This window comes from Lepidothrix coronata, unplaced genomic scaffold (assembly GCF_001604755.1).
Source record: "Lepidothrix coronata isolate B3197 unplaced genomic scaffold, Lepidothrix_coronata-1.0 Scaffold143, whole genome shotgun sequence".
NCBI classification, from domain to species: Eukaryota; Metazoa; Chordata; class Aves; order Passeriformes; family Pipridae; genus Lepidothrix; species Lepidothrix coronata.
In genome coordinates, this window is record NW_016690323.1 from 1704751 (window position 1) to 1731217 (window position 26467).

Consider the following 26467-nt stretch of genomic DNA (forward strand, 5'->3'; position numbering starts at 1 on the left):
ACAACTTCAGCATTTGTATCATTAGGAGAGGGCAAAGATGAATGCTGAGGTGCACACAAGAGCCCTACCTCCTCCACCCAGCTGTGCTTTACAGAAGCCTCCTTACCTTCTGGATTTTTTCTCTACCTTAGTCCCACCAGCCCCAAGAGTAAGAGGCTTAGGCTAAAACAGAATAAAGTAGATAGGTGTTGGGAACCCCTGATCCACACAGCAACTCATCCTCTGTTGCCTACAGGAACACCTCCACCCCATATCTCGCAAAGACATTCAGACAGTTAAGGCTCTGCACCTTCTTGGTGACATCTCCAAACAGCCTTAAGAAATGAGGAACACAGAGCTGGGGAGGAGGACAGCATGAAGAGAAAAGGAGAGGCAGTGAGTATGGACTAAGCTCCCGGTCTGGGAAGCCATAGAGCAAGACAGCAAATTGCAGATAATTTTGTCAGGCAGTTGGCAAGCTCAAGAGCTCAGCCACAGAGCATCTCAGCCCCAAGGGCCAAACAGCATCACTAGGGAATGCCTAGCCAGCTGAGTAGGAGACACAACATGTACAGCCCATGCAGTCTGTGGGCATGCTCATGCTTGGCCTGGTGCTGATGACTTGATCATTTCTGGTTCTAAGTTTTATCTGGATGCAAACTTTCCATACCATTTACCAGCATTACCAAGACCTCAATAAGGATGTGACCCTAAATATAGGCACGCAGCACTGACAAAGCAGTTGTTCTCAGTTCCAACGCTGAATGGACAGGAAGGTTAACCCACCACGATCCAGCTCAGCCAAAGCCATGGAGCATGGCTGGTTTACGCTGCCACATACAATTTAAAAGCTAGCAGTGGTACCTCCAGGTTCTCAGCGCTGCAGGTAGGGAGGAGAGAGCTGCTGCTGTCTCCTCTTTCCCCACCGAGAGCTGTAGGAGGACCAAACCCACTCACTGGCTTTCAGGTTATGGAGTAGAGTCACTTCTTCCCCCGAACAACAGCAGAGGTTGCCAGCTTTACATCACTGTTATACGACATGGCTAAAGCTTTACCATCCTTATCCAAGACTAAAGAAAGGAACTTAAAATAGCCATATAAATAACGTAAGCATAGAAATTCATATAATTTGATGCTCACAAAAAACATAAGCATGTTAAGGAAACTACCCAGTCTGACCATTCATGAGACTCTCTGGCAGTCGCACTCCCAAGGTCAGAGACTGCCACTGCTGGGGCAGAGGTCCCTTCACAGGGCATGGCTCAATGAGCTGACGGTGCCCAGCTTGACTCCCCACACACCCCACTCACACAGTCAGACCAAGTTTCCTTACTGGTTCAAACCTAGGTTTCCCATGGCAGTCTCAGATGTCTCATTCCACAAAGCCATTTATTCACAGCACAGTAACACAGAAACAGCCCAAGCTGATGCCTCCAAGGAGGACCCCCAACCAAGAAACCCCTGGGCTTTTATACCCTTACAGTCTACCCATGCACAAGTCTTGCTCTTCCTGTCCATGTCCCTCCACCTCACTGGTGTCACCAGTCTTCCTCTCCTTTGTTACCTAAAAGGTCAGCAATTCCTGGCTCCTGCTGTGTCTCTCAGTGTCCATCCACCTGGCTTGCTTCACCCATCTTCGTGCCCTTTGTTATCCCAAAGGTTGACAGTTCACAGCCCTGTGTCTTTGGCTCCCACCCAGATCTCAATCTGTTTGCAAGCAAAGCTACCTGGACTAGATGTCTTCCTCAACAAGCAGCAGATTTAAGAAGAACTGGAATGAGATGGCTTATTTGTTACACTCGGCAAAGTCAGAACTGAAAGAACGAGGGTGGAGGGTATAATTTCTGACAAGTATCACATTTCAAACATTATCTTAAATAGGTGTAAGCTTTTTTTTTAAAAAAAAAAAGGAAAAAAGAGGTAAAAAAATGGGTAAGGAAAAAATGAAAAAGGGAAAAAGAGTCAGGGAAGAAAAAATGGGAGAAGAAAAAGGGAGGAGAAAAAAAGGGAAAACAAAAAAGAGAGGGGAGGGGGAAAACCACACCTAAAAATATCTTCAGTTTTTTTCCCAAGGTCCTCTACAAGTTTTTGTTTATCTGAGCAAGCCACAAATGTAAGCCTCTGTATCTGCATGCCAATTACAGCCCAGTTACTGTGAATCCAGGTACGCTATGAATCAGCGTTGGCCCGAGGCTTGCCCAAACAGAGCTTTCTGCTCTGTAACTGTGCTTCATGTTGGAAGTTCCCCACCTCAGTCCAAAGTCCTGCTTTCCTTATTTCCTTACTACTGTCTTTTTTGAAATTTTTACACCACTCCAGCCAATCCTGTCCCCTCCCTTTGCTTCCCTGGTGGCTGGCAGCTCTGGAGAGTGGACAACACAAGTCCATGTTCAGGCTGAGATATGGGCTGTGGTAGTCACAACTGTGTTTAAATTCACTGCTGGCTTTACTAGAGACAAAACCAGGCACTGCAAAGCCTCAAAATAATGTCAGAAGAAATCTGAAGTTACTAAAGGTATAAAGAGATCCACAAAACACAGACAGAGCTCCCTTTTGCAGAATAGCTGGCTGTTAAATTTAAGCACTCACTTTTTAGTATCAACTCTTAGCTGATTGTTATCGGACACTGGAAAACTCAGTTTAAGAACCCAAGTACTTCAGAATACCTGCACATCACCCTTCATTTTCCTTTTAAAATAGGGCTTCACAATTTATAAAGAAAATTACCTCACTGGGGAGGTATATGAAAAAACCCTCTCTGTTTTTAACCAGACGCCACAGGCAGCCGTGAATAAATTCTTTACAAAGTAACTGAAACCATACCCCTTTTTTTACAACTGGCATCTCATCAACCCATAATCCTCACAGATTAACACTGAAGTTCAGTTTCCACCTAACTACTCCTTTGGATTTCTTTGTACATCACAAATGACTACCTAAGACGCTGAGTTTGTGCAGGACTGCTAGAGCTTCACAAAACGTACAAAGCAAATGCTACCGAACTTCAAAATGTTGTAAAATAACTTCAGAACTGGTTAGTAATAACTGTTACTGATCTCTGAAAATGCACACCTCCACGCTCCCTATTCAGACTAGGGCACAGGGCATTTAAGTGCAAATTTTCTGTGTCCCTCCTCTGTCATCCCCCGCCCCCCCAAACTGTCTCAGTGCTGCCACTTTCCTGTTCCCATGAAACAATGCCAGAACAGGTGAACCACAAAATGGCAGGCTTCGATTAACTGTTGTTTTTTCTAAATTAAACTCACCAATCATGGTAAAATTAAAAGAAAAAATTATAACAATAATTAAAAGAAGGGTTTCAGGAATTACATTAGTTCTTTCTTCCTGTGCACCTTAAAAGCATAATAAGCCACAATGGTAAAATATACAAAGTGTAGCAAATTGTACTATCTGACAAGTTGGCTTGGAATTTCCTCTGCACAAAACATTATCTCCTGTATTTGTCACAGGAAAAAAATTTCAATATTCCATTTAGAGATAAAACTAAATTCAAAGCCAAATGCTCCAATTAATTTTGTTAATCACCCTTTACTACATGATGGTTAATCATTTAAAATTCCATAATACTGGCAACAAACTGACCATAAAATTGCCATCACAGTTTCTTCCAGGGAAAACTGCTTTTAAAGAAGAGGGTGATAAGGCAGGTCTGCCTATTCATTATAAAAAAATTACGGCGTGAATGTTAACATAACTAAAAAGCTGGTTGCTGGCCATCTCTCAGCAGGGCTTCACGTGAAACAGATGCTATTCTTACAGCTTTCTGCAGGTTATAATTTATACTACAGGCAAGTAATCACCAATGTGTGACAGCTGTGCTTTTGAAGGGCTGAAGCTACATCTTATAGATGAAAAAACCTACCACCATCCATTATTCTGCACATAGATCCCTAAAAACTAAGTGCTTCAGTATCATGAGGCCTACTGCTAATTTCCGTTAGTCCAGGAAAAAAGAGAAGCTTATTGTTTTAGTCATAAAACATTACTGAAAAAAACAGTAACTTAAAAAAACCTAAATCCTTCATATTAAGCATTCATCGCTTAGTAAAGTTTAGTCATTAATGATGGTGGTTTCAGTTTTGTTTTGCTGTGAACTTCAAGCTTATAAATATTTTACTGTGGAATTAGTGCAGCCTTTACAATGTCTGATCCTCTCTCAAAGGCATAACGTGGAAGTGCCTGAAAAAACTGGTACAAACTTCAAAGAGCAAAACAACTCATTTCACTGTTGAGACCGAACATGCGCATGAATAAAATCAAGGAAACTTTAAAGAAGGGAAGAAAAAAAAAATCAGCTGAAAAAAGAGTAGGTGGGAAATTCTAGTTACAATTAGTCTCATTTCAGAGGCAGCCTACAGCAAGCTGTGCTTGAACTGGGTCTCTTCCACACAGCAGTCTTGCAGTTCAAGCCGGCAGCTGTGGCCACAGCCAATGCTTGTCTGCAGTGGGCAGAGAGGTGACAGGGGCCTTCTTCCCCCATGTCCTCTCCTTACCTCCTCTGGGGTGCCTTCACAGCCCTGGGCCCCAGACTCTAGCCCACTAGAGTCAGGCAGGATAGCTCCCTGCCAGAAACCATGGGCTGAGCTACTACCAGTGCTGCCTGTCTTGCATCCTGAGCAGGAGCTTTCCAGCAGTTATGCTGGTCCCTGCCCGGCCTGCATTCATCTACCTTCCAAGGAAATCCACAGCATGCACAGTAGCTAGCAGGATGGAGAATGTGAAACAGATAATTAGGTAGCATCTCCTTCACAACAATAATCTCTGCAAAGTGGCAGCTCTCCATTTCTCAGGACTTTGCTTTTAAAGAAAACCAGACTGCTTCAACTACAACGGATGATAGGAACAATACTGTACTTGTCTGCCTCCAAAGTATCCCTGAAACCCTTGGACACCAACGGTTACAAGGATTACATATTTTCAGTTTCTGGCAGCAATTTGCAAACCATTCTCATGTGACCAGCAACAAAAAAAAACTTTAAGAAGTTTTCTTAAACTCCACAAAAGTGGAGTTTCACAATTACTCATGCAAGTAAAAGTTCACACACAAGATATTATTACAGTGAATATGGATTCACAAAAACGATCCACTATGAAAATTCACACAGACACATTAAGTGGTGCTTAAGTAACACACTGAGGAAATGCCAGTTGCAGTGTGAATAATTAATATGAACAGCAAGTGAATAGTTGGCAAGAGGTCTCAAATAATGTTTGAGTACGTAAGACCTTCTTGAATAATAACCTAACTTATTTGTTTGGTCACAGTCTGTTCTCAGATAATTCACTACTAAGAAAAAAAAAGAGCGATTTTCATCAGCAATTTACTGAGAACAGCTCATGTCAATTTACTCTGTGAACTGTTCTTCATGTCCAGTTCTTGTTTTGCTTTTGGTAGTAAAAGGTTGTATCAGAATATCCCTTTGGAAACAATGTCAAAAGCATGAGTGAAATCAAAAAGCTGTCTGCATCCCTGGAGACAGTCCAGGTGTGGAGCCTAGTGGATGAAAGGAGACTACCCCACCTTTGAAATTTGTTCTCCAAAAATGCTTCAAACGCATGCATTAAGTGAGGGGCTGTTTTTTAAAAAATGTGAACTCTTTGAGCTTTTCTCTTGAGAATTGTTTTCTCTTTGGGGATACATTTTCTAAGAGAACTTACACAAAATATGTATTTTAGGTATTAATTATTATTAGACATCCAAAATAATTACTATGCTGAGCATACTTACACCAGTAAGTCACGCTAATGTGCACATTTTATAGCTAACTGTACACCCTCAGAAAGTTAAAAGTAGTACATCTACTCAAGCTGCATATTCCAGCTTTTTGGTATACATGTTTACTCAGGAATGTACTGGCTATTAAATAAGAGCAAACTAAACCTATGAAGAGCAAAGAAAAATCTTCTTGGTACTCTGAGCAGGACTCTGCCTTAATCTCTGGATGAAGTTGATGAATGAAACTCTTCACCATTATCAGCTGTGCAACTGGGATTGCAAGCCACCTGCCAACAGTATTAATGCCATTTTCTCTGTCTCTTACAGAATTAACAGCATTCAGTACAACTATTCATGTTATTCTCTTGTTGTTTTTTGTCATTAAGCTTTTTTCCACCATTAGTCACAGCCATCTTGGTGCAAAAACATCTCATAGAAAATGTTTTTATTAACAACCTGTGAGGGTGATATCATCATCTTCTATGATTTGCTCTTCTGCGACGTCCAGAGAGTTTTCAGTGATCATGTCACTAGGTTCATCCACACAGGTTAAGCCAGAGTAGTTATGTAGGAGTTCTGCACTAGGAACATGCTCCACGATGACAGCAGGGAAAATGGATGGATCACCAAGCTGGAGGATGAGGGAAAAAAATCAACAACAAAACAGTAGTTAGACCACATCCAATTTAACCACTTACTGATTAATACTTCAGCAGACCTATACTACATCACTTGAATGTCAGACTGCCAGGAGAGAGTACCTAAGAACAAGATGATTTTTAGCACATGAAACCAAATAGCAGCAGTGTCCCATTACGAGACAGAGGCTGAATATCACTGAAGTATTTAATGTATTGACTTTATTCCAGTACGCAATACCAGACTTCTATGACATGATTTTACAGCATTAAAGCTGACAATACAGAGGAGTGGCATAGGGCAGTAGGTGAAAAACTTTGCTGACAATAATACTGCATAAGCGACTTGCTGCAAGCACCTTTATCTTTTGCTCTTCCCATCAAGTTGGGGTGGAGGAGTCCTGTGGCTGTCAGGACTGGATGAAGCTCTCACAGGCACTAAGTTTCCCATGAGACATTATTTGAAGTTCACTATTTTAGGACACACTTGCTAAAAGATGAAGGTGTGTAATGGGTTGATATAAGTGCTCTAGTACATTCCCTCTCTAATTCTTATGGTTTTAGTCACTTGACATTCCTCACACCACACCCTCCCTGCCACTTTCCTTCCTAAGTCTGCTTTCAGACATCATCCTGTTGTCTTGATAGTTATTTTGCATCAGAGATATAGAAGAGAAGAGGTAGGTGGAAAACAGAAATCAAGTTGACCAGCAATAATAATGAAATGCACACTCTGAAATCATTCAACAGGAAGAGGTTTTCAGAAAATAACATCTACTACAGACACAGTATTTTCTAAACTGAGTCTTTTAAAATGTCATTTGCAGGAAGAAAGTCATAGCTGGTGATAGCAGAGCAGGTTCAAAGAAAGTCTACTGTAACTTTAAGGTTCCCTCATTACAAAAATAAAACATGCTATGAATGTGGTAAGCTTAAAACCAAGAAAACAAACCAGAACGTTGCTAAAACACGTTTCTGAGAGAACCAGTATAAGTACATTTGGTCTTGCTCTCCACAGAAGAGCACAGATATGTACAGATTACAGAATCAAAGAATGGCCTGTATTGCAAGGTTCATCTAGTTCCAACCCTCCTGCCCGACACTTTTAACTAGACCATGTGGCTCAGAGCTCCATCCAGCCTGGCCTTAAACACTTCCAGGGATGGGGCATTGCAACTGCTCTGGGCAACCTGTTCCACTACCCTTCCACCTTCGCAGTAAAGAACTTTTCCTAATATCCAATCTAAACCTGCTCTCTTTTAGTTTGAAGCCATTCCCACCTGTCCTGTCACTACATGCTCCTGTATATGGTCTCAGTCTTTCTTGTAGGCTCCCTTCAGGTACTGAAGGAAGAACAGGTAGTTTTATTTAACCACACAAGGAAGAAACACAAGGTTAAAACCCAACCATATGATTATGATCTTGCTCGGGAATCGCTCATGTCTCACTCTTGCCACTACACACACCGTCACCAATGGAAAATGGTATCAGAGCTATTGGCTCAACACAGACAAAGCTTCCCCTAGGGAAGAGTCTGGACCATAAGTAAGTACTGAAAGTAGAAAGTGCAATTAGAAGTTTTAAAAGGCAGTAATTACCACTTCAAATTGCTCTGTGTTTTGTAAAACATGTCTCAGCAAAAACTGTGGTAAAGGACAACCAGGATAAAAGGAAGAACTAAGAAACAAAACTGGTATTTTAATGGGCTTCTATCATGGACAGTCTGCTAAGCAAAAAAATGCCAACAAAACCAAAATTAAAAAAAATCCCAACAAATAACTGACCGACTCTGTTAAACATAAGCTTCAAAAGAGAGCAATATGGTAGGAGATCAATAAAAATGAACAAAGTGCAGACCAGTTAAAGCCCTCTTGTGCAATCATGTTGCCAGATAATAGGCATACATCGAGTCAAGCAACGGGATAGCTTCTACCCCACACCTTTGTGGCTACCTCTAACCAGCGCTGCATCGTGCCGGAGCGCAGAAACCAGAAGTCATTGGTGGCCAAGAGGTCCCTGCTGTTCCTCAGAAAGAGTCATGTCCACATGGTTTATCCTATTTGTTTACTGACCCCAACATCCTTGATCCTATTTGCTTCCAGGCAAGATTAGATTAAATAAAAGCCACATCAGTAAAAAAAGATAAAGCACTGTAAAGAGAGAAGAAAAAAAAACAACTCTATGCATTAAAAAAAAGTTTTATTTTTAACAAGACGTTCCATAAGCTACAGGAAGATGGTCCATGACAACCTTCTGAGATAAAATTCATGTTCTAAAAGTAGTTTAAATACCTCAAATTCAGTAATATGCCACAGTACATAATTTGGGGATGTAAGTTTCATCTATCGCATGCCCATATGCAACTACATTTAAAGAAAATTTGAAAAAGGATTACACACAGCTATCCACTCAGGCTCCAGTCACCTGCAAGCAAGAACAGTACATGCTTTGCAAGTACCTTTTCAGTATTCCAGTGACCATGTAAGAACTATGGATTTTAGGTAGGGAAGATGCAAGTAAGAAGGTTTCAGTCTTCTCATCCTGCTCTAGTTTATAGACGCTAAGGGTGAGGTTCATCTCACCTAACTTTGGACAGCTGGTGGTGCAGGCACTTGGACATGAGCTGGGAACCCCAGGTTTTATTCAGAGCCAACAGACAGAAATGGTATTTCTAGGGCATAGTTCCCCTCCCCAGTTTTAGGCTCCTGTGCTACAATAGGGTGAGTCATACCCTAAAACCACCTATTTCTCTGCATTGACTATAAAAGCGGGGAGGCGCTGGAGTGTTCATTTCTGATGAAGGCAACTGTGTCCCACACACACTCATCAGCAAAATAATTTATTTCTAATACAAAGGTGGTTCTGCATGCACTAACCAAAAGGTAGAGTGCAAACTATCCCAAAGCTTTAAAAGGTCCCAAATTAGAGTGGATAAATCAGCAATGATTTTCAAGAAATTGACACAGAGATCCATAGAAGAATACTTTGTGTATTTTTTTCCTTTTGCCTACTTCTGCTGTTCCATCTTTCTTATGTAAAATACAGTTAAAAATATGACACCCTAGCTCTGCCAAAGCTTTGACCTGACTTCAGCCCATCTCCCACATCTGCTGGATACATAAAGAAGTTGAGCTACTGCTGAAACCCTCCCAAATCTCAGACACCAAATTCCTTGCTGTAGTTTATCTACAAACCTGTCCTGTAGACTGATCTTTAACAATTCAGAGGAGTGCAAAGCTTCATACAGATGCTCAAATCCGTGGAAAATCACATGAGCAGGTCCCCGAAAGTCTGTCTTTTTAACCAAACGACAGAATTCAGACTCACAATGCAGATGGTTATTTATTAAAAGAGAAACCAAAAACTAAACAAAACTAGGTGAAGTGACCTTAGTGACTGGAAAGTGGCCTTCAGTTTTCTCTTGCTGAAGGTTCCTATGTGGAGGCAGAGGCAGTCTCTTGGCTTTAAAGGCATTCCCATGGCCAGCATCTGAGGATTGCTGCAGGCAGGTATATGCTGCTTGTTTTCCTGGGGAGACAACCTCATTACAGATTTCACAATTTTCCTTAAAGTCTTCATAAAACTGCAAGTGGATAAGGGAGGGAACTTTCTGCAGAAGCTGGAAATAGCCAAAAAAATTAAGACACTGGTCTTGACCGAGTGACAATGTTTCAGAAAGCCCATGGCGACATCGGGGAATGTGGAAGAGCAAACTGAAGCATGAGATGATGGTGCAGAAGTCATGGCCCGACCTAAGGGCCTGGACCTCTCTTCCGCAGAAGAAGGGAAGAGAGAAGCATCCCTCAGAGACAGAAAAGGAGTCTTCAGGCACTGGTTACTACACGCATCAGAGCCACTTGAGAGAGCACGTCCTGACAATGAACAGTCATGCTGGGAACCCTGTTACCAACTTAATGGTTGTAATGATTCAGCTTGTCCCTGGTAGCATTCGAAGCTTCCTGGTATGGATCTAGCCACTCTGGCTGCTTTTATTCAACATTTTAAATTAAGAATGTCTTGATCGAATATCACATTAGCTGTAAGTCCACAAAGGACTAAATGAAAAGACGTTGACAGAAGAAGCTGCAGACAGGAAGAGAAGTAGGTTTAGGGAGCAGCACTGACTCAGCTAAAGCCTGTACAAGCTCTTGGACAGTTTTATCTGTGCAGTTTCTCCCTCTCTCCCACTCTCTCAACAAAATATAATCCAAACAAAGCAAAACAAAACAAAGAAAAAAACAAAAACACAGAAAGGAGGAAAAATAGCAAACCCTCTATTTTAACCAGATCTCTGTCATGTAGCAGAAGCCAGACAGGTTATCAGTAGCCTTAGCCCAAGCCACTTGTTCCCTTCTCAAAATTACAAGGATATTTTCTTCCTGTTTCTTCCTCACCATACATCTACCACGTGATAAAGGAATCTCTCAAGAAAAAAAAAAGTCATTCTGTTCTAAACTGCAAAGGATAAAGCTGATAAGAGCAAGCCTTTCCCGTTCACACGGGTCCATGTGATTGAGCCCCTCCCATTGCCATTTGCCACTGAATGCTGAATGCTTACATTTGCAAATGGACTGTTCATAATTTACGGTTGTTTAACCAAGACTTAAAAAAAAAAATTAAACAAAATAGCCATGAATTATGACTTCCCTGAAATACTGAGCATAGCTGCCATTTAGACCCTGAACCTCTCCCTGCAGCTGTTCCATGTCCCAACAGCTCTTAGCACAACTGAGCTCCAGGCAAAGCTTTGTCAAGAAGAAAAGTACCAAAGTTCTTGCAATGACAGCTTGCAATGATGTGGGGGCATCACAAAAATAATTATCCAAAGATCAGTTAAATTACATCTCTGTGTAAATGTCACATTTCGTATACTGATGAAAATCAAAAAAATGCTTTTGCCCAACAGAGAGCACTTACAGAGCTAAAACTTTTGAAAAGTACAAATTATGTTATCCATCCTTAAATACACTTAATCTATCCAGAATTTAAAAACTTCCAGAGTAGCAACAGCTCCTATGTGGTAAGAAGCAGATCCATCAAGTATAAGCAAGAAGCAGCCTCTTCAGGCTAATGTTGTGCTATGAATCCTTGTCCAAATTAAATCTTGCTCCAGCTTCCCAGGTCTTTACTCCTGCAGGGAGTCTTTACTCCTGCAGTCTTTGCAGGACTTCTCTTCTACAACTGAGTATTCCAGATTTAACTAACTGCACCTTTATATCTGAACTAAGTCAACCCAGTGATTTAAGAGGAGCTTGCATCTGACAGTTTACAGTGATAGACTTTCTGCTATGTACTCTCTACCTTTGATTTCATCACCTTTAAGCGTATGCTACAGGATGCCTTCTTGCCTTAGGCTTCTCTGGAGCAGAATTTAGTAGGGTTATGAGATAAAAATCACGATGGAGTTTGTTCCGAAGCTGAAGAAAGCTCTGCTAAGAGAGGTTTTACTGTCCTTTTGAGTGCTCTTTAGTATTTTTCAAAGTTTTTCAGGTGCGCATCTGAAGAAATTGCAAGAGGCAGAACACACGGCTAAACTGAACAAAACCATGTCTGCTCGCACTGCCCCTCCCAGGAACCACACTACTGAAGTAACCCTTCCCATCTCAATTCTCCCCTCTCCCATTGGCTTGTAAAGTAAAGACAGCAATGAACAACCAACAGAGGTAATAAGTAAGGCTCATTTTCGACTACACTTGTGCAATTCCCATATCTAAATCCCCAGGCTACCACAAGCTCTGGAAAAATACAGGGAAGGAAGTTACATTACTAATTCCACCCAAAAATGAGTTAGCACTTCAGACAGACAACACTCAGTTCATTGAAATGATCGCATGACTCTGACAGCAGAAACAGGCCACTGACCCAGCCAGATATTAGGCCATACAGAAAAACAGAGACAAGATTATGAAGCCAAAAATACTTTTTTAAACAGAGAATAAATGCTTTTCACATTAACAAAAAGAGGAACAGTTTGTCATGGCACCTCTCGGCCTTTTAAGAACTGTTTCTCCACAGTACCCAGACACCTAATTTCTTGTAAATAAATGTAAAATCTACTATTAACGACCAGCTACAGAGGAGGCACCTGATTTTTACAAGAGGAATCTGACAATGAAGCTTCAGGACTTAGGATGTGGTTTAAATAATCAATATCTAACTGAGAGACTACTCAGGTAGAAACAGGCATATTTTCTCTGCAGTGTGAAAAAAAACCAATTTAAATTACATTCGAGCTTATTTCTGAATAGTTGATATACAATGACACAATTTAGAAACCAATCTGTAAATAACAGCAAGCAGGTACATACTGTCCCTTGCAGTCATCTATAGCGCGACCATTACTTTTTTTCAGAATTTTATTCTAGCATGTTCTAGAGAAGTTGAAACTACTGTAAAATACCAGAAATTGGGAAATTGTACATCACACACACATGGATTCTACTGGCACAAATCAGCAAAACAGAAAAAAACGTTTTTGGAGGAGCATGTCTCTCCAATACTGCAGAAGTTATAGCATTTCAATCAATTTCTGTTCTGCCCGTGCAAGTTACAGGAAGCAACCGGAAGCTTTTGAAACAGCACAAAGATCTGCTGCAACAATAATGACCTCAATGTTTCCTTTTTGTGTTTTACACCACACTTTTTCCTCAACTTTAACAATACTCTTAGCACTGACTTGTACAAATATGGTTTCTTACACCGTCCCATACCTGCTGCTCATCCTCCATGACGTTGCTGGCAAATTCAAACACAAGCTCATTCTGCTGTACAACTGCTGCCATAATAACGCATTCCCAGGTCTCAGCTCCACATACAAAGAAAAATGTTCTCAAATGCAAAAGAATGGAGAATGTCACCGAGGTCCAGCTGAGCAGAAAGGCAGGATCACAAAACGAATTGAGTATCAGTGTTTGTATTTCTTAAATCATCAGTGTTCCTGGGTTCTTCTCTTCTCAAAGTGAAACAAACCAAGGCAAATCCTTCCCTGAGTTATTCTTTCCACCTCAATAGCCTTTGTCACTGCAGAGAGAAAAATAAAAAAATTATCATTAAAAAATTATTACTTCAGCTATGCAAAATAGTAGCAGTTGCAATAAAGCAATAAAACTGTTCTATCTAAGTCCAAGGAAGTCAAACACTTCTGTGTCTCCAAAGGTATTAGTTTAACTGATTAACATATGTGAATTTTCATTCCCTGAAACAAATTTTCATTCCTGAAACAAAACTGTTTCAGGAAGTAAGACATCAGTTTCAAAGTGTTTCGTATTAAAGGCATGCGACTAAGGAAAAGTGACAGAAGTTAACAAAAAGAAAATCCATGTTTTCATTTGATTCATATATGCAGTTTTCACATTCATTAGTAACTCTCATCTTTACAGTTTACTCAAAGTAAAAATACAAACCCTAGACTAACCTACTCGGCTGTAGATATCTCAAGTACATCACCTTTCTTCTTCACACACAGTTCAAATTTAGCAAAGTTGTTATTTTGCAAGTAAAGTGCTCTAGATCTTTCCCAGTGTGAAAATGATAAAACCAGTACATAAATTCTTTGTACAATCCAGAGAGTCCCCAAGTTCCTACATGAAACAGATCTTCAGCTTCATGTTAAAAATGCACTGTACGCGTACCCTTATCTCTACCACAGGCTCGCAAGCAGCCGGAAGGAAACAGCACTGACCACGTCATGGCAAATTAGAACCGGCAAAAAAACTGCACAGTACACAAAGCAAAAAAAAAATTCCCAAACTACAGAATGTAAACAGCTTCAGTGAAGGATGTGTGCCTACAGATCCCATGTTTTCACTTACTCATCAGCACCAAAGGTAAATACGGTGAACATGAGCTTAGGAGGAGGTTGTGCTGCTCCACTCCTGGGGAAAAAAGCCAATGCAAAACCTCATCTTCGTATACAACTATGGTGACCCACACGTTAACAAAAAAACTACCATTTCAAAAGGATAACAGGACCAGGTGTCTAAAATTAGGAACCTAAGAGAGTATGTTGGTGCCTAGGAATCTAAACCCATGTATTTTAAAGGAAGCAAAATGTGTAGTTCCTAGCATTTTGAGCAAAATTCTTTACACCGCCTTTGATTAAGGGCAGCTGTGACAGAAGATTTAGGGGAAGAGGTCTGCCTAACACATACCCATCCAGAGTGAGACCCCAAAAAAAAGCCTCAGGGCAACTTCAGTGCCATTGGCAAGGATCAGCATCTGCCTTTGTACAGGAGGTTTATCTTGGCCTTTTTTTTGCAGTAGGCTGAAACTCAAAAAAATGAAGGGCATCTTCCTCTCCCCAGTGCCAAGCAATTTAATTAGGGAGGATCATGTCAGAGACTCATACTCCTTCACTCTAGGAAATGTGACAGCTGTTTTTCCTATATAGATTGTGGTATTCCCAAATTCCTAAGTAGTGATGGCAGAGCATTCAAGTATTTAAGTCACTAGACCCTACACTTCTAAGAAATCAGGAAACCCAAGATTATGCAAACAGGAGAACCTCCCCAACTTCCAAAGTGTGCTCTAATTAACTGTTAAAGGGCTCATAAGAGTAGCCACAACCCTAATTAGAGAATATTTGCTTTAATGAGAGTCACATGCATGAACAGAGAAGGATGTGCTGTAGGAACCATGACTATTCAACCTCAGCCCTTGTCATTTTGCTGGTTGACTTGAACAATTAACACGGCTTTCTCTATACTTCAGCAGGGTTATAGCACTGAAAGCACTACATGCAACCATATAATCTTGGGTGACTTTCCCAAATGCAATTATTTGGCCTTGCCTTTTAGAAAATAAGGATAGTTAGGAAGTTAGACACAAATTGCTTGCACAGTAGGACTTAGCCCAACTTGGCCTATCCTAGAGTCCTACCATCCTATATTCCAGCCTGAAAATAAAGTACATAACTATACAATATATAGTTTAACACTTCCTACAGACAGTGATTGAAGTGGGTCAATCTATGTCAACAGGGACATACCAGCTCTTTCAGAAGAGAGAACAGGTATGGAAATTTATTGAAGTACAACTTCTATTTTGATTACTGCTTAGAAATAAATTGTAACTCTCCAATAAGATTAAATAATATTTTAAGTCACTCCCTCTAATCAGTGAAGAACAACTTCACTCTAGAGGATCACAAGGATACAAGAATCTCCTCCGTTACCAAATAGAACTTATTTTTAAATTAGGGTTAAGCTAATTGTCCAGGGACAATCAGAGCCAGAATACTGCAAGGGCTTATAATCATGGCCATTACACTACCTGAAGCCACATGTATGAACAAGGAGTAGAAGTTGTTAAGATCCAGTAATTTTCTAAGGTCAGTAACAATAGCATCAATGTAAAATCAGGATAAATGACAAGTTAGAGACATAGGCTCTCTAGCAATCTCATGAAGTATAAGGAAAACTGGAGGTGAAGCCACTCTAAGATAGATTTTTAAAGTTCCCCATGTGCACTGACAAATAACATTTTCTTCTGTTAGTGCCAGGTTATTCATTATTCTGCAAAATATTAATATTTTACAGTAGATACTACAATACCAAGATGCACACTAAATGCATAAGATCCAAAAGCTGTGGCTGCAAACTTACTAAAAGCCATAAAGAAATATTTCCTTACTTTATTTAAAAAAAAAAGGAAATAATAAAACCTCCAGTGCAAATCTAAACATAATGATTTAATACCATTTAAGAGATTGCAGCAGCATAATGCATTTGATCCATACAAACACCACTTAAACTAGTCACACTTCATGCTAACAAGAAGTTCCTAATTATCTGATACCACTGCAGGAACAGGCATTCAAAAGCTGTTTTATGAATCCTGCCCTGCAGTGATGCAGTGATGTAAGTATACTCCTTCTCCCCTACCTCCCCTCCCCAAAGCCACCAAGGACTCTATAAATAAAGTCAAATGATACGTTCTTCTTACACAAAAAGAAACATCTAACCTCAACCTTAGGACCAAAGACAAAGAGACATGATCGAACAGGCTTCAGTAAGCTTTTATATCTAACCTTATAAAGATTAGAGACTCAAACTATTATTATTTGCAGGATATTTTTCATTACTTCTTTAGTAGTACATAATAGCAGCAAATGATCTATTGGGCAATAATGGTACAGCAAAATAATGCAAAAGTTTTCCTTTAACCCATATCCTTTTCTCTGCCATATAGAAAACAAGAGCAGCTTTTCACAAAAGTCAGCAGAATTCTAAAACAGCTATATTTTCCTCCACATCTATTCTTATAAACTGTGCTTTCATTATTCCAACTATCACAGGGTCCTGCTGTCTATAGGCTAAGACAAACATGGCTATTGTTTTTGCTAAATAATGCCACTTATCTGATTTTACATACATCTGTGAGTAGAAAATAAGTTATTTGCAAACAGCATAAAATGTGTAAATTGTATTCAAATGCACAGTAAGCTTGACTACATACAAATAATCCTAGGAGAAAGGGAACTCTGTATATATTACCATAAAATTTACATCAAATTTTCAGAACTATAGAGGAAGTAAGGTCTTGCTTTCATTTTTACTACTTGTTGTAAAAATACATTATAAAAAGGAATATTAAGACACTACAATATAAACAAACATCTTAATTTTATGTAATCTTTGAAACTGAACTCAAAAATAAATTATTTCAATTTCTCTGGAAATTCCCTTCATCCACTGATTTCAACATCTAGAAACAAGCTCCTCAGTCACTCTGTCAAATGCACATTCACTCAATTTAACCCTTGGTACATGCTACTCCGGTACCCCAGAACATACATTGCAGTATTCCTTCCAGCTAGACATCATAACTTTTTTTCCATCACTCTTCCCCACATATACCCTGCACTTAATCCTAGCCCTGTTGAGCTACTAGCTCAGAAGCTTGTAAGAAGTGCTTCCAGAATCAACATTTTTGGTCACAATGGTGAAGCTGCAATACTGAAACTAGGTTCCAACCTTGAGGTAACAAAGCCATCATTTCTCCTTTAACTCCTGAGCCAATACAGCCCACACTACCACTGTGACAATATGAGCCAGTATAGCCCATACTACCTCAGCATTCAAGCCCTGTAATGCAGAACACAGGAATTTAACATAGTGGCACCACACCGGAGCAGGTGTAGCAGTTACCAAAGTACCAGGCACAAACTCAAAAATTTGCTGAAGAATCTCAGCTATGAACTTGGAAGGCTCAAGTCTTGGTACTGAGAGCATCCTGGCTGAGCTGAAAGATGTCTCCAGCAAGCTACTGGATCCAGTCCCACTTAGGGTTACTAAAGATGACTGTAATCATCCTGCACTACCTTTTTCATGAGATTAGTAAGATCATTCATACATGTGAAATAAGAACCAGCTTAGCTGCCTTAAGATTCAAATGCAGATCTGAATCCTGAGTTACTGATGAAACATCTCAAGTCATTCAGCACAGGGACAAATGGCTTGAGATTGGAATTTCCCCTTGGATTTCCTGAGACAGACTGCAGCACTAGCTCTAGCCTACAAATGTCAAAGTTGTGACTTAAATACAAAGCTGAACTCCCTTCTCAACACCATCCTGCATGCAGAAGGAAGAGAGGAGTGAATGACAGAAAAGGGAAGATTAAAGACATCACCTGGAAATTGTGAACAGAAGGACTGAAAACCATCTCAAAAGTGAGGTCAGACAAACACATGGATGGTAACTACATCATTTCACTCAAGTTTCTAACTCCATTCTACCACTGGAGGTTAAAGCTTTATCAACTCAGAGTCAGTCCACCCTCTGCAGAGTCACATCTCTAAGTATCATCACAGAGTCAGGAGGGCAAACCTGAATGATATCACAGTTCTCTGAATACAGAAGTCCCAAACCCACAATGATCTTTATGTATAGTCCACACTAAGCACAAATGTTAACAGTATAGTCTACTGTGCCATTCTTCATGGACTAATTATTCCTATTCAGTAATATTATGAAATTGCACAGGACAGGGGCTTTGAACCATGTTCTCAGACATCTTCAGTCGGCAAAATGACATCTTCAGTTGGCAAAAGGACAAGAAGAAAAGTCACTTGGCACAAGGAGTTTCTGAAGGCTCAGTATTTCAACTGCTCACACAAATTAAAGGAGATAGAAAAACAACATGCTAAGGGGGTAGCACTGAGGAAGGAAAGAAGCAATGTAAGGAACAGACTCAAACCTTCTGAAAGCATCCACGCTGCCTATGGCAAACTGTGCAAATGGCAGCTGACATCATAAAAGCCAACACAGTGACCTCCGCTGAGCTTTCATTAAGGACAAAAAAATCATCAGTATCAATAAACCCCTGTTTTGCAGCCCTGCTGAAAACCAGCCTGTGTCACCACAGGCTCTCATTACCTATACAGAAAGGAGGACAGAGAGTAAGATGATTCATCTGTTAAACATAAACAAACATAAATAACCAAAACTAACACACAATTCAGTCAATATAAAAGAAATTAAATTAACGCCCTGACCCTAAATCTCACATAAAAACACATTTACTCTAAAGAGAGCAAAAAGCACAAACACAAGCAACAAGTTCTTTGGCATCACCAAAACAAATAAAAACAAAAATCACATTTTCATCTTTTTTTTTTTTTTGCAACTACCTCTTTTAGCCTGAATATTTAACTTGACACAAGATTCCTTTCCAGACTATTAACAGTTAACAGCTCCAGCACTGTTTATAGACTCCCCTACCACTGAAACACTTTTCTTCCTATCTCCCATATTTCCTGATACTTTTTAAGTCCCTTTTATTTAGCACATTTATGTTACACAGCTGCTATACACAAACCCAGCGACCTGGGAAAGCTGAAAAAAATTACACCGTAGTTGAGACCTTTTTTCCTCTGTATCCTCTCCTGCCAGCATGCTCGATATGTCAAGGTAGCCCCAAATCAGTGTAGGCATGTAAACAGAGAGCACAAGTAACTGATTTATGCTGCAGCAACAAAGATCAGAGTACCACCAACAGGCCAGTCCTAAAGAGCAAACTAAAAGAAACTGAGGCGAAAAAGGCTCTACCCAACTTTACTACTGAAGCTCCTGAGTTCAGAATAAAGTATCTGAACATCTGCGAAGAGCAAGCCTCCCTAATCTTATCAGACAAGAGAAAGGCCACACTGGGTTTTAGTCACTTCTCTACAAAATGTTTGCTCTAGCAAAGTAGAGCCAACTCAACAGGAAAAGTTAGCTGTAGGTTGCGCTAAAGCAAGAGAACAAGGGCACCCCAGGAGGAATAGAGGGTCCAAATCCTCTCTCCCACTTCCCATTCTCCATGGATGAAAAAAACTGAACCCTGCATTTCCATAGGTTGGCTGCATGGTATAAGAAGAGGTTAGGAAGATGGGACATGACAACTCCATCCCACCCCTTGTCCCCAAATCATGCCAGAGATGGGACCTCCTTCCCTCCTTGCCTGCCCCCCCTCAGCCCTCCCCATCCCTCCTTTCCCCACCCCTCCATCAAAATTGTTTCATTTATTTGGCACATTAGACACATGAAAAAGAAGATGGGGGTAAATTTTCAGAAGTGGTTATGTGACCTAGCAGCCTTGGCTATTCACACAGCTCTGAAACTTTTCATATTGCATTTGGGTTACTTAAGCCTCAGCTCACAGACAGACCACAGTACGTGAACTACAGTTAGATAAAAGCCACACAAATGTTGCTTCACAGCACAGCCCCTACTCTACATGCCTGTGTAGATGCATGCACACACACATCAGCCACAGTTACATGAACACACTTTATACCCATGAGCACAAGAATTCACATACACACTAAAACATACATATGAAATGTGTGCCCTTCTACTGATTTGACTTTTTACTTTTGGTGCAGCTGTTTTGGCTACCAAAGATACAAAAAACCCACAACTTCCCACATCTCTTTACAACATAGGGATACACAAAAGTACTCCTTCTCTGCTTCCAGTTCAGTCACCTCCACCCACTGCTGCTAATCACCACCACAGTACTGCTGGGAAAGTATTTAGCTTGAATTTCCCCTCATCCACTGAAAGCCAAACAAACAAGATGAACTGGGCCACCCCTAAAAAGGGCAGCGTTCCCCAGGCAGTGGACAGGGAGCTCGGACAGTCTGCTACGCCAGAGAGAATTCAGCAGTCAGTCTACCAGCCTGGGGAAACAGAGTAGCACTAACATTTCCGAGCAGCATTAACATCTTGGTCTTGGAGAGATAACATCTGGGCGTCATTAAAGTCAAAAAGGGAAGAGGTGTGCATGAAAAGTCAGGCCTTCACCTGAAAAACACTGGCCACAAGCACACCGCCACACCGACCTTCCTGGCAGCCAACAGCATGACTGCCAATCTTTCTAAGAACTTCTTCATGTATGACTAGCTGAAGGTCACTTATCCTACCAACCATCAGGTTTTATTATGAAGAATATTTCCAAAAGCATGGACTTGTTTAGCAATGTAATAGGGATTCAAGGACCAGATGAAAACATAACATTTACAGCAAAGACCTGCTTCTCCGCATAATGGCAAATGTGCATGCTAATGTCCAGTAAACGCAGAGGCTAGAGAGTGTGGTTTGCTGGTGCAAAACTCTTGGCAATCACTAACATGGTCTGTCCTTTGATTCTGTCTTTGTAGATAATTCATCACTATTGGTAAAGAGAAGGACAATCAGGTGCTCATATTTCCAGGTTGATAAAATGAGAACAATCAGACATTCAATTAAACTGAGAAGCAACTCGTTTTGAAATGATGAAAGGAAAGAATTAAAAATGCATCAGCCCACGTGTACTTCCTCAAACTCCTTGCTACAGACATGACAGAGGTCAAAAGCTTAGGAAAATCGTAAAATGTTTTAAAAACAGCTCAATGTAATTAGAACAAACCAGCCCCATTACATAAGGATTTCTTTTTAAAAAATGGAAAAGAGCTGTCATAACACACAGCAAACCTCCAGTAATGCAGATTGCAATCATACATCTCTAAATGCAGGACTTTGCTGTCATTTTTTTCCAGGTAACTGCTCATTTCTGGATTCACATATTCTCCACCAGAAAAATAATAATATATTAAACATTCCAAAATTAGAATAGATGGACTACAAGTTTGACATTACACTGTAAGTGTCCACTTAGTCTAGCTCAGCAAGAGGTAAATGATACTGATTATGGAGAGAAAGGAAAACAAAAGCTCTCTCATTACTTCCTCTCCTACAACAATTACTATATGCTATTCATCTAAAAGTAAATTTGCAGAGACAGGACTGGTTTTATGTCTTGTATTAGTATCAAATACATCTTACTGTTTTTTATACTGCACAAAATCTCAAAAAGTTGATTTAAAAAAAGACACTGAGAAAACAGTAAATTGATAAAATCCCAAATCTAGTTCAGAAATTTCTGCAAACCAAATGACTTATTCCAGTGACACAGAATAAACGTGTTCTGGCATTTAATGGCACATTTTACGGAGCATTAAGAGCACAATCCTGTAAGCAACTATAACAATAAAGCTGCAGATCAGTCAAATCTCACTGATTTCAAAGGAAAAGGGTCTCATACAAAGAGAGATGAAGGGCTGAGCTCCAAAACAGCTAAAACAGGATATGAGGAAATCTGTAAAAGAGGTGTGGGAGAGGGGAAGAACTGTTTGACCCTGAAATGTTTTGCTCTTTTGATTAACACATACACACGGGAGAATGAAGTAGTGGCAGTGGGAGGAAGAAAGATCAGGGAAACTAAATATAATTGCTTTGGTTAGGTGCCAAACTTCACAAATTACCAGTTGCCAGTCTGTACCTAATACTGATATAAAACTGTCAATCGTTCTCTAAAAACTACTTTGCCCATAAATTAGTAACTCAGTCATTATTTTTAAATCAGCTGAAGGTAAAAGTCAAGTTTACTGAAGAAAAAAGAATGACCAAAACCAATGACTTTTTTTTTTTCAGCTGCAATATAAATGCACACAAAATATATACATTAAAACTGAAAGCAAAAAAAAAATAGCCAGCAGAAATCAGGTTGAAGCTAAAAGTTTCTTATTCCAGGGAACCTCTTCCAGCCAAGCATCGGTAACTCTAGATCAGGGAGTTAAACTCCCACAGGACTTTTTCAGCATTCTGCTGAAGTTGCTACAGGACTCAGCTCAGTAAAAACCCTATTACAATTTCTGCAACGCAGATTTTTAGCATTCTGTGCATTTCCTTCTGCAATAAATTTTTTTTTTAAACTTTTCCAACTGGACTGTCAAGCACAACTAACAAATATATTTAAATAAGTTCAAAATTACTCTCTGAGCCATACAAATGCTACATGATTTGTATTTCTACGCTTGAGTATTTGAGCAGTTTTAGAAATCTGAATTTAACTGATGTGCACCAGCTAGAAAGGGGCACAAACCAATCCACACAGAACTTGCTGAAGCCTCCCCTTTCCAAAGCACGCAGACATGAACTTCAGGCCTCTGTATGGTACTTTACTCTTGACGGTAATGAATACGTTCAGGGCTGCATTCAACAACTGCCAGGTTGAGAAACGTAAAGGGTCTTACCTTTGCAGTGTCTTTAAAGAATCTGTGTGAATATAGAGCAGATTAGGCAATGTTTCTGTTGTTTGCCTCTCATTTGCTGTCAGCTGTCAGCAATATGAACAGTCAAAAGCCTCTGGAGCAGGCTGGTATTAGTCAGCTAGACTTGAATTTCCAGTTCTTTTACATTGCTGTCTATTTTCCTCCATTAGGTTAGCCTGTCCTACCCTGGTATCAGATTACACGGAGCCAACATTTATAGCACCTTGCAAAACAGTCGAACATATCACATACCTAAGTCTGCCTATACCTGTTGCCCTCAAATTTTAACCCCTTCTACTAACAAGACAAACATTTATTCTAGAATGTATCACCTAAAAAACATTTGCAGTAGAGGAGTTGTTTTTCCTTCTTACCTCACAGTTACAGGACAGCGTGAGATTTCATTTTATGACCTGCAGAACACAGTAGGCTACGCCAAGAACAGAGGCTCCGAGATGCCCGCGAGAACAAACCTGGAGACCCCACCTCGAACGAGAACCCCGGCCTGGAACCACTTGCTGCTTATTTTAGTAGGTCTGAGAAAACCCGAACAGCTCATTCTGAGTGCAAGATCATTTGATTCTACTAATTCCTTGCCTTCCTTCAGACCCTGCTGCCAGAGCAGGAGGCAGGCAGGCATGTTCTCTGCATGTGACCAGCATGGCGTAAGCAGATGCCATTTCCAGCCAACAGCTCTCCCAGCACCACTGGCTTCCTTCTGTCCAGCCAGGATGTGGTGCTGCCCTGGGCTTGGCTCTTCCACCTTCTCCCCGATGGCATCCCCGAAGCACAACCTTCCTTTGTGTTGCTAATCCCATTTCCACAGTCTAGGGTCTGCAATTTAGACAGTGGTAAGACAAACTTTGTAATGCTGAAAAAAAAGGAGCAGCAATTTCTCTCTTTACACACGATGCATGGCCATCCCATGGCCATCAGCTGTGATGGTGGTGCTTCAGAGGACTACATAAGGTATTTCACGTGTTCTTACATCACAGGTTCTATGGTGAACTTGCCACCGGCTGCCGCAAGAGAGGAGCCCCGAAAAGAAGACACAAGGACTCCCTGAAACAATATCTCAGCTTTGGCCATATTGATCACCACAACTGGTCTACTCTGGCCTCCAATCGGGAGGTCTGGAGACACACCATCTGTAACGCTGCTGCCTCTTTTGAGAACGCACGCAGGATCACTCTCGAGGAGAAAAGACAACGCAGAAAGAATCGTGTCTTGCAGAATACACCATCTAAGGAGTCTTTCTGCTGTGCCTTTTGCAACCGGACGTGTCTATCTTGCATTGGCCTTATTAGCCACCAGCACGCTTGTAGCAAATGTGGGTAGAGCCTTTCCCAAATCTTCGTTCACAAAGCCCAGCCACGATGATATCACGGGTACCTTAGCTTTCCTACACACTCATCATGCACCTTGGAATTAAACAGAGTTTTAACAAATAAATATGTATATTCTTACAATTCACCCAGAGTTGTTCAGGCAGCCTCCTTCTTGGGACCAGTGGTCCATTTTGCTAAAGCTAAGAATATAAGGTAATACTCACACCATTACACTCAAACAAGTGAGCTAACTCAGAGAGCAGGGATGAAACACACAAAAAGAATTTTATTTGCATACTGCTTTAACCTAAATCTTTACACAAGTAACCTTTTAACCCTTCAGTCAAGAATCACAGACCCAACCAAAGCAAAGCAAAAAATAAATGGCTAAGAGGGCTTCTGATGAGGTACAGTACAGCCCATATCAAAAAGCACTGCAATCAATACTTATCTATAAGCTGCTTTAACATAGCATTAAACAAGCATTTTGGTCTTTGAGAGATTCTAGTTCTGCATATATAAGAGCACTTTTATTTATATTTAAGTTAGCACTGTGGTTAACAATGACATGGGTAAAATATAAATACAAACATCAGATTCCCAGTCTTTCTTATTTATAAAGCTTATCAGTTTAAACACATTTTTGCAAACCGTGCCTGAAGCTTTTAAATCTATTTGTCACAAAGACTCTCATTTAACTTTTCCCATAAATATAAGAAATTAAGCACTCAGTCACACATTTCCAATGGTTATACCATAGGAATTTATCAGTGACAATTTTCACACCAGGCAAGAGGTGACCTGTTTTCTCCAGTCTATAACCAGACACAGCTTCCATACAGTGCCCCAACATACACCTTCCCTATACATTCCCAAGAGTCCATTTTGGCACCCATTCAGCCATAACCATTGAGAATACTTCTTAGAGAAGTTCTGGCTGAAATAGTTTGATGAGCAAACTAAGGCAAGTAGTACTGTAAACTTTTTTGTTTTAAGGGCTTATGGAGAGTCCAGTACTATTAGTAACACAGACAGGGATTTATTTATGAGGTTGGAACAGGTGAGACACATATTCATCAGCAAATCTCTCAGAAAAATTAAGGCATACCTCCTACTGCCAAAATCACAAAGCTGATGTTTGTACTAAGCTTTCATACAGATTCCAAAAAACCACCAAAAAGCAACAAAAAAGCCCAACAACCCAAGAGCAGTGACAATACCGCCTAACATATCACAAGCAGAAATATTTGATTCAAAAGTCTGTAGAAACAGGAACAAAAGGTAATTTAAGAAGAGGTGCAAAGTATCAAACCATACCTACAGTCGGGCAGATTGATAAGGAACAGTTGCAGACAGGGAAATCAGAGCTGTCAGTTAGACTTTTGACCTCCTTTCCATTAACCTCCAAGTTTGGGGTGCTTTTTTCCACTGTTTGTCTTTTATAATATAACTGTCTGGGGTTTTTTAGCATGAGAGCATTCAACTTTATTTTTGGCTTAATCAGGTTCTTTACTGTAGTTCAGAAAGCATTCATATTAAGGAGAATTCATGTAGGCCATGATAGACTTGGTCACTTAAACGAGACACCAAAAGAAACTCCACACCTTTAAGACATTCTCACAAGGCATGGGGTTTGTTACTTCTTTCCCAGGTGAAATCTTCTATCTGACTTCCAGTGTATCGTATTTTACAGATCACTGTAGCTGCAACTCGTGTGTCATCTGCAGGACTAATAAAAAAATACTTAAATTTATTGAAAATTATAGAATGATGGAACTAAGCTTTTAAACTTGCAGGCAGAAGGGTGAGGGCTAATTTCAGTTGGAAGGCTGTAACTGTATATTTTCCCTCAGCACAACCAGTCACAGCTCTGAGCTGGTACATGCTGCATGGGTAATTTGTACCAGCATTCCTGGTCACAGCTCACCATAGAGAAAGGCAAAAAGCAACAAAATACTCCAGTTTGCTCAAGTAAACTCAATTAATAAGCTCTCCTGCAACATGCAGGAAAGGGAGCGAAGTCACCTGCTGACCAGTTTACTCTGAAATCAAGGAATACTCTCAAAACACTAGCTTAAAACACAACTTGAGACTGGAAACAACTTCAACACACAAACACACTGAGACATGAAGGGAGCGATATGGTCTTGGTTAGAAAAAGTGAATATTACATAGCCAGATAGCCAGACTTCAAAAAACAAAACAAAGCAA

At 40.3% G+C, this 26467-nt stretch overlaps 1 protein-coding gene across 6 annotated transcripts in view; it reads right to left on the reverse strand.

Annotated features, from left to right (window-relative positions):
• Nucleotides 1-26467, reverse strand: part of ELF1 (E74 like ETS transcription factor 1) — an 84288-nt gene that overhangs the window by 22880 nt on the left and 34941 nt on the right. For 5 of the 6 annotated variants that reach the window (XM_017827817.1, XM_017827820.1, XM_017827819.1 and 2 more), the window contains 2 exons: nt 13065-13374; nt 6173-6347 (listed from right to left, as the gene is read on the reverse strand). In XM_017827817.1, the coding sequence (XP_017683306.1) occupies nt 6173-6347; nt 13065-13136 (247 nt within the window). In that variant the 5' untranslated portion in view covers nt 13137-13374. Of the gene's footprint in view, nt 1-6172; nt 6348-13064; nt 13375-13768; nt 13939-26467 lie in introns of those variants that run through there. The other variant, XM_017827821.1, reaches the window with a different exon arrangement.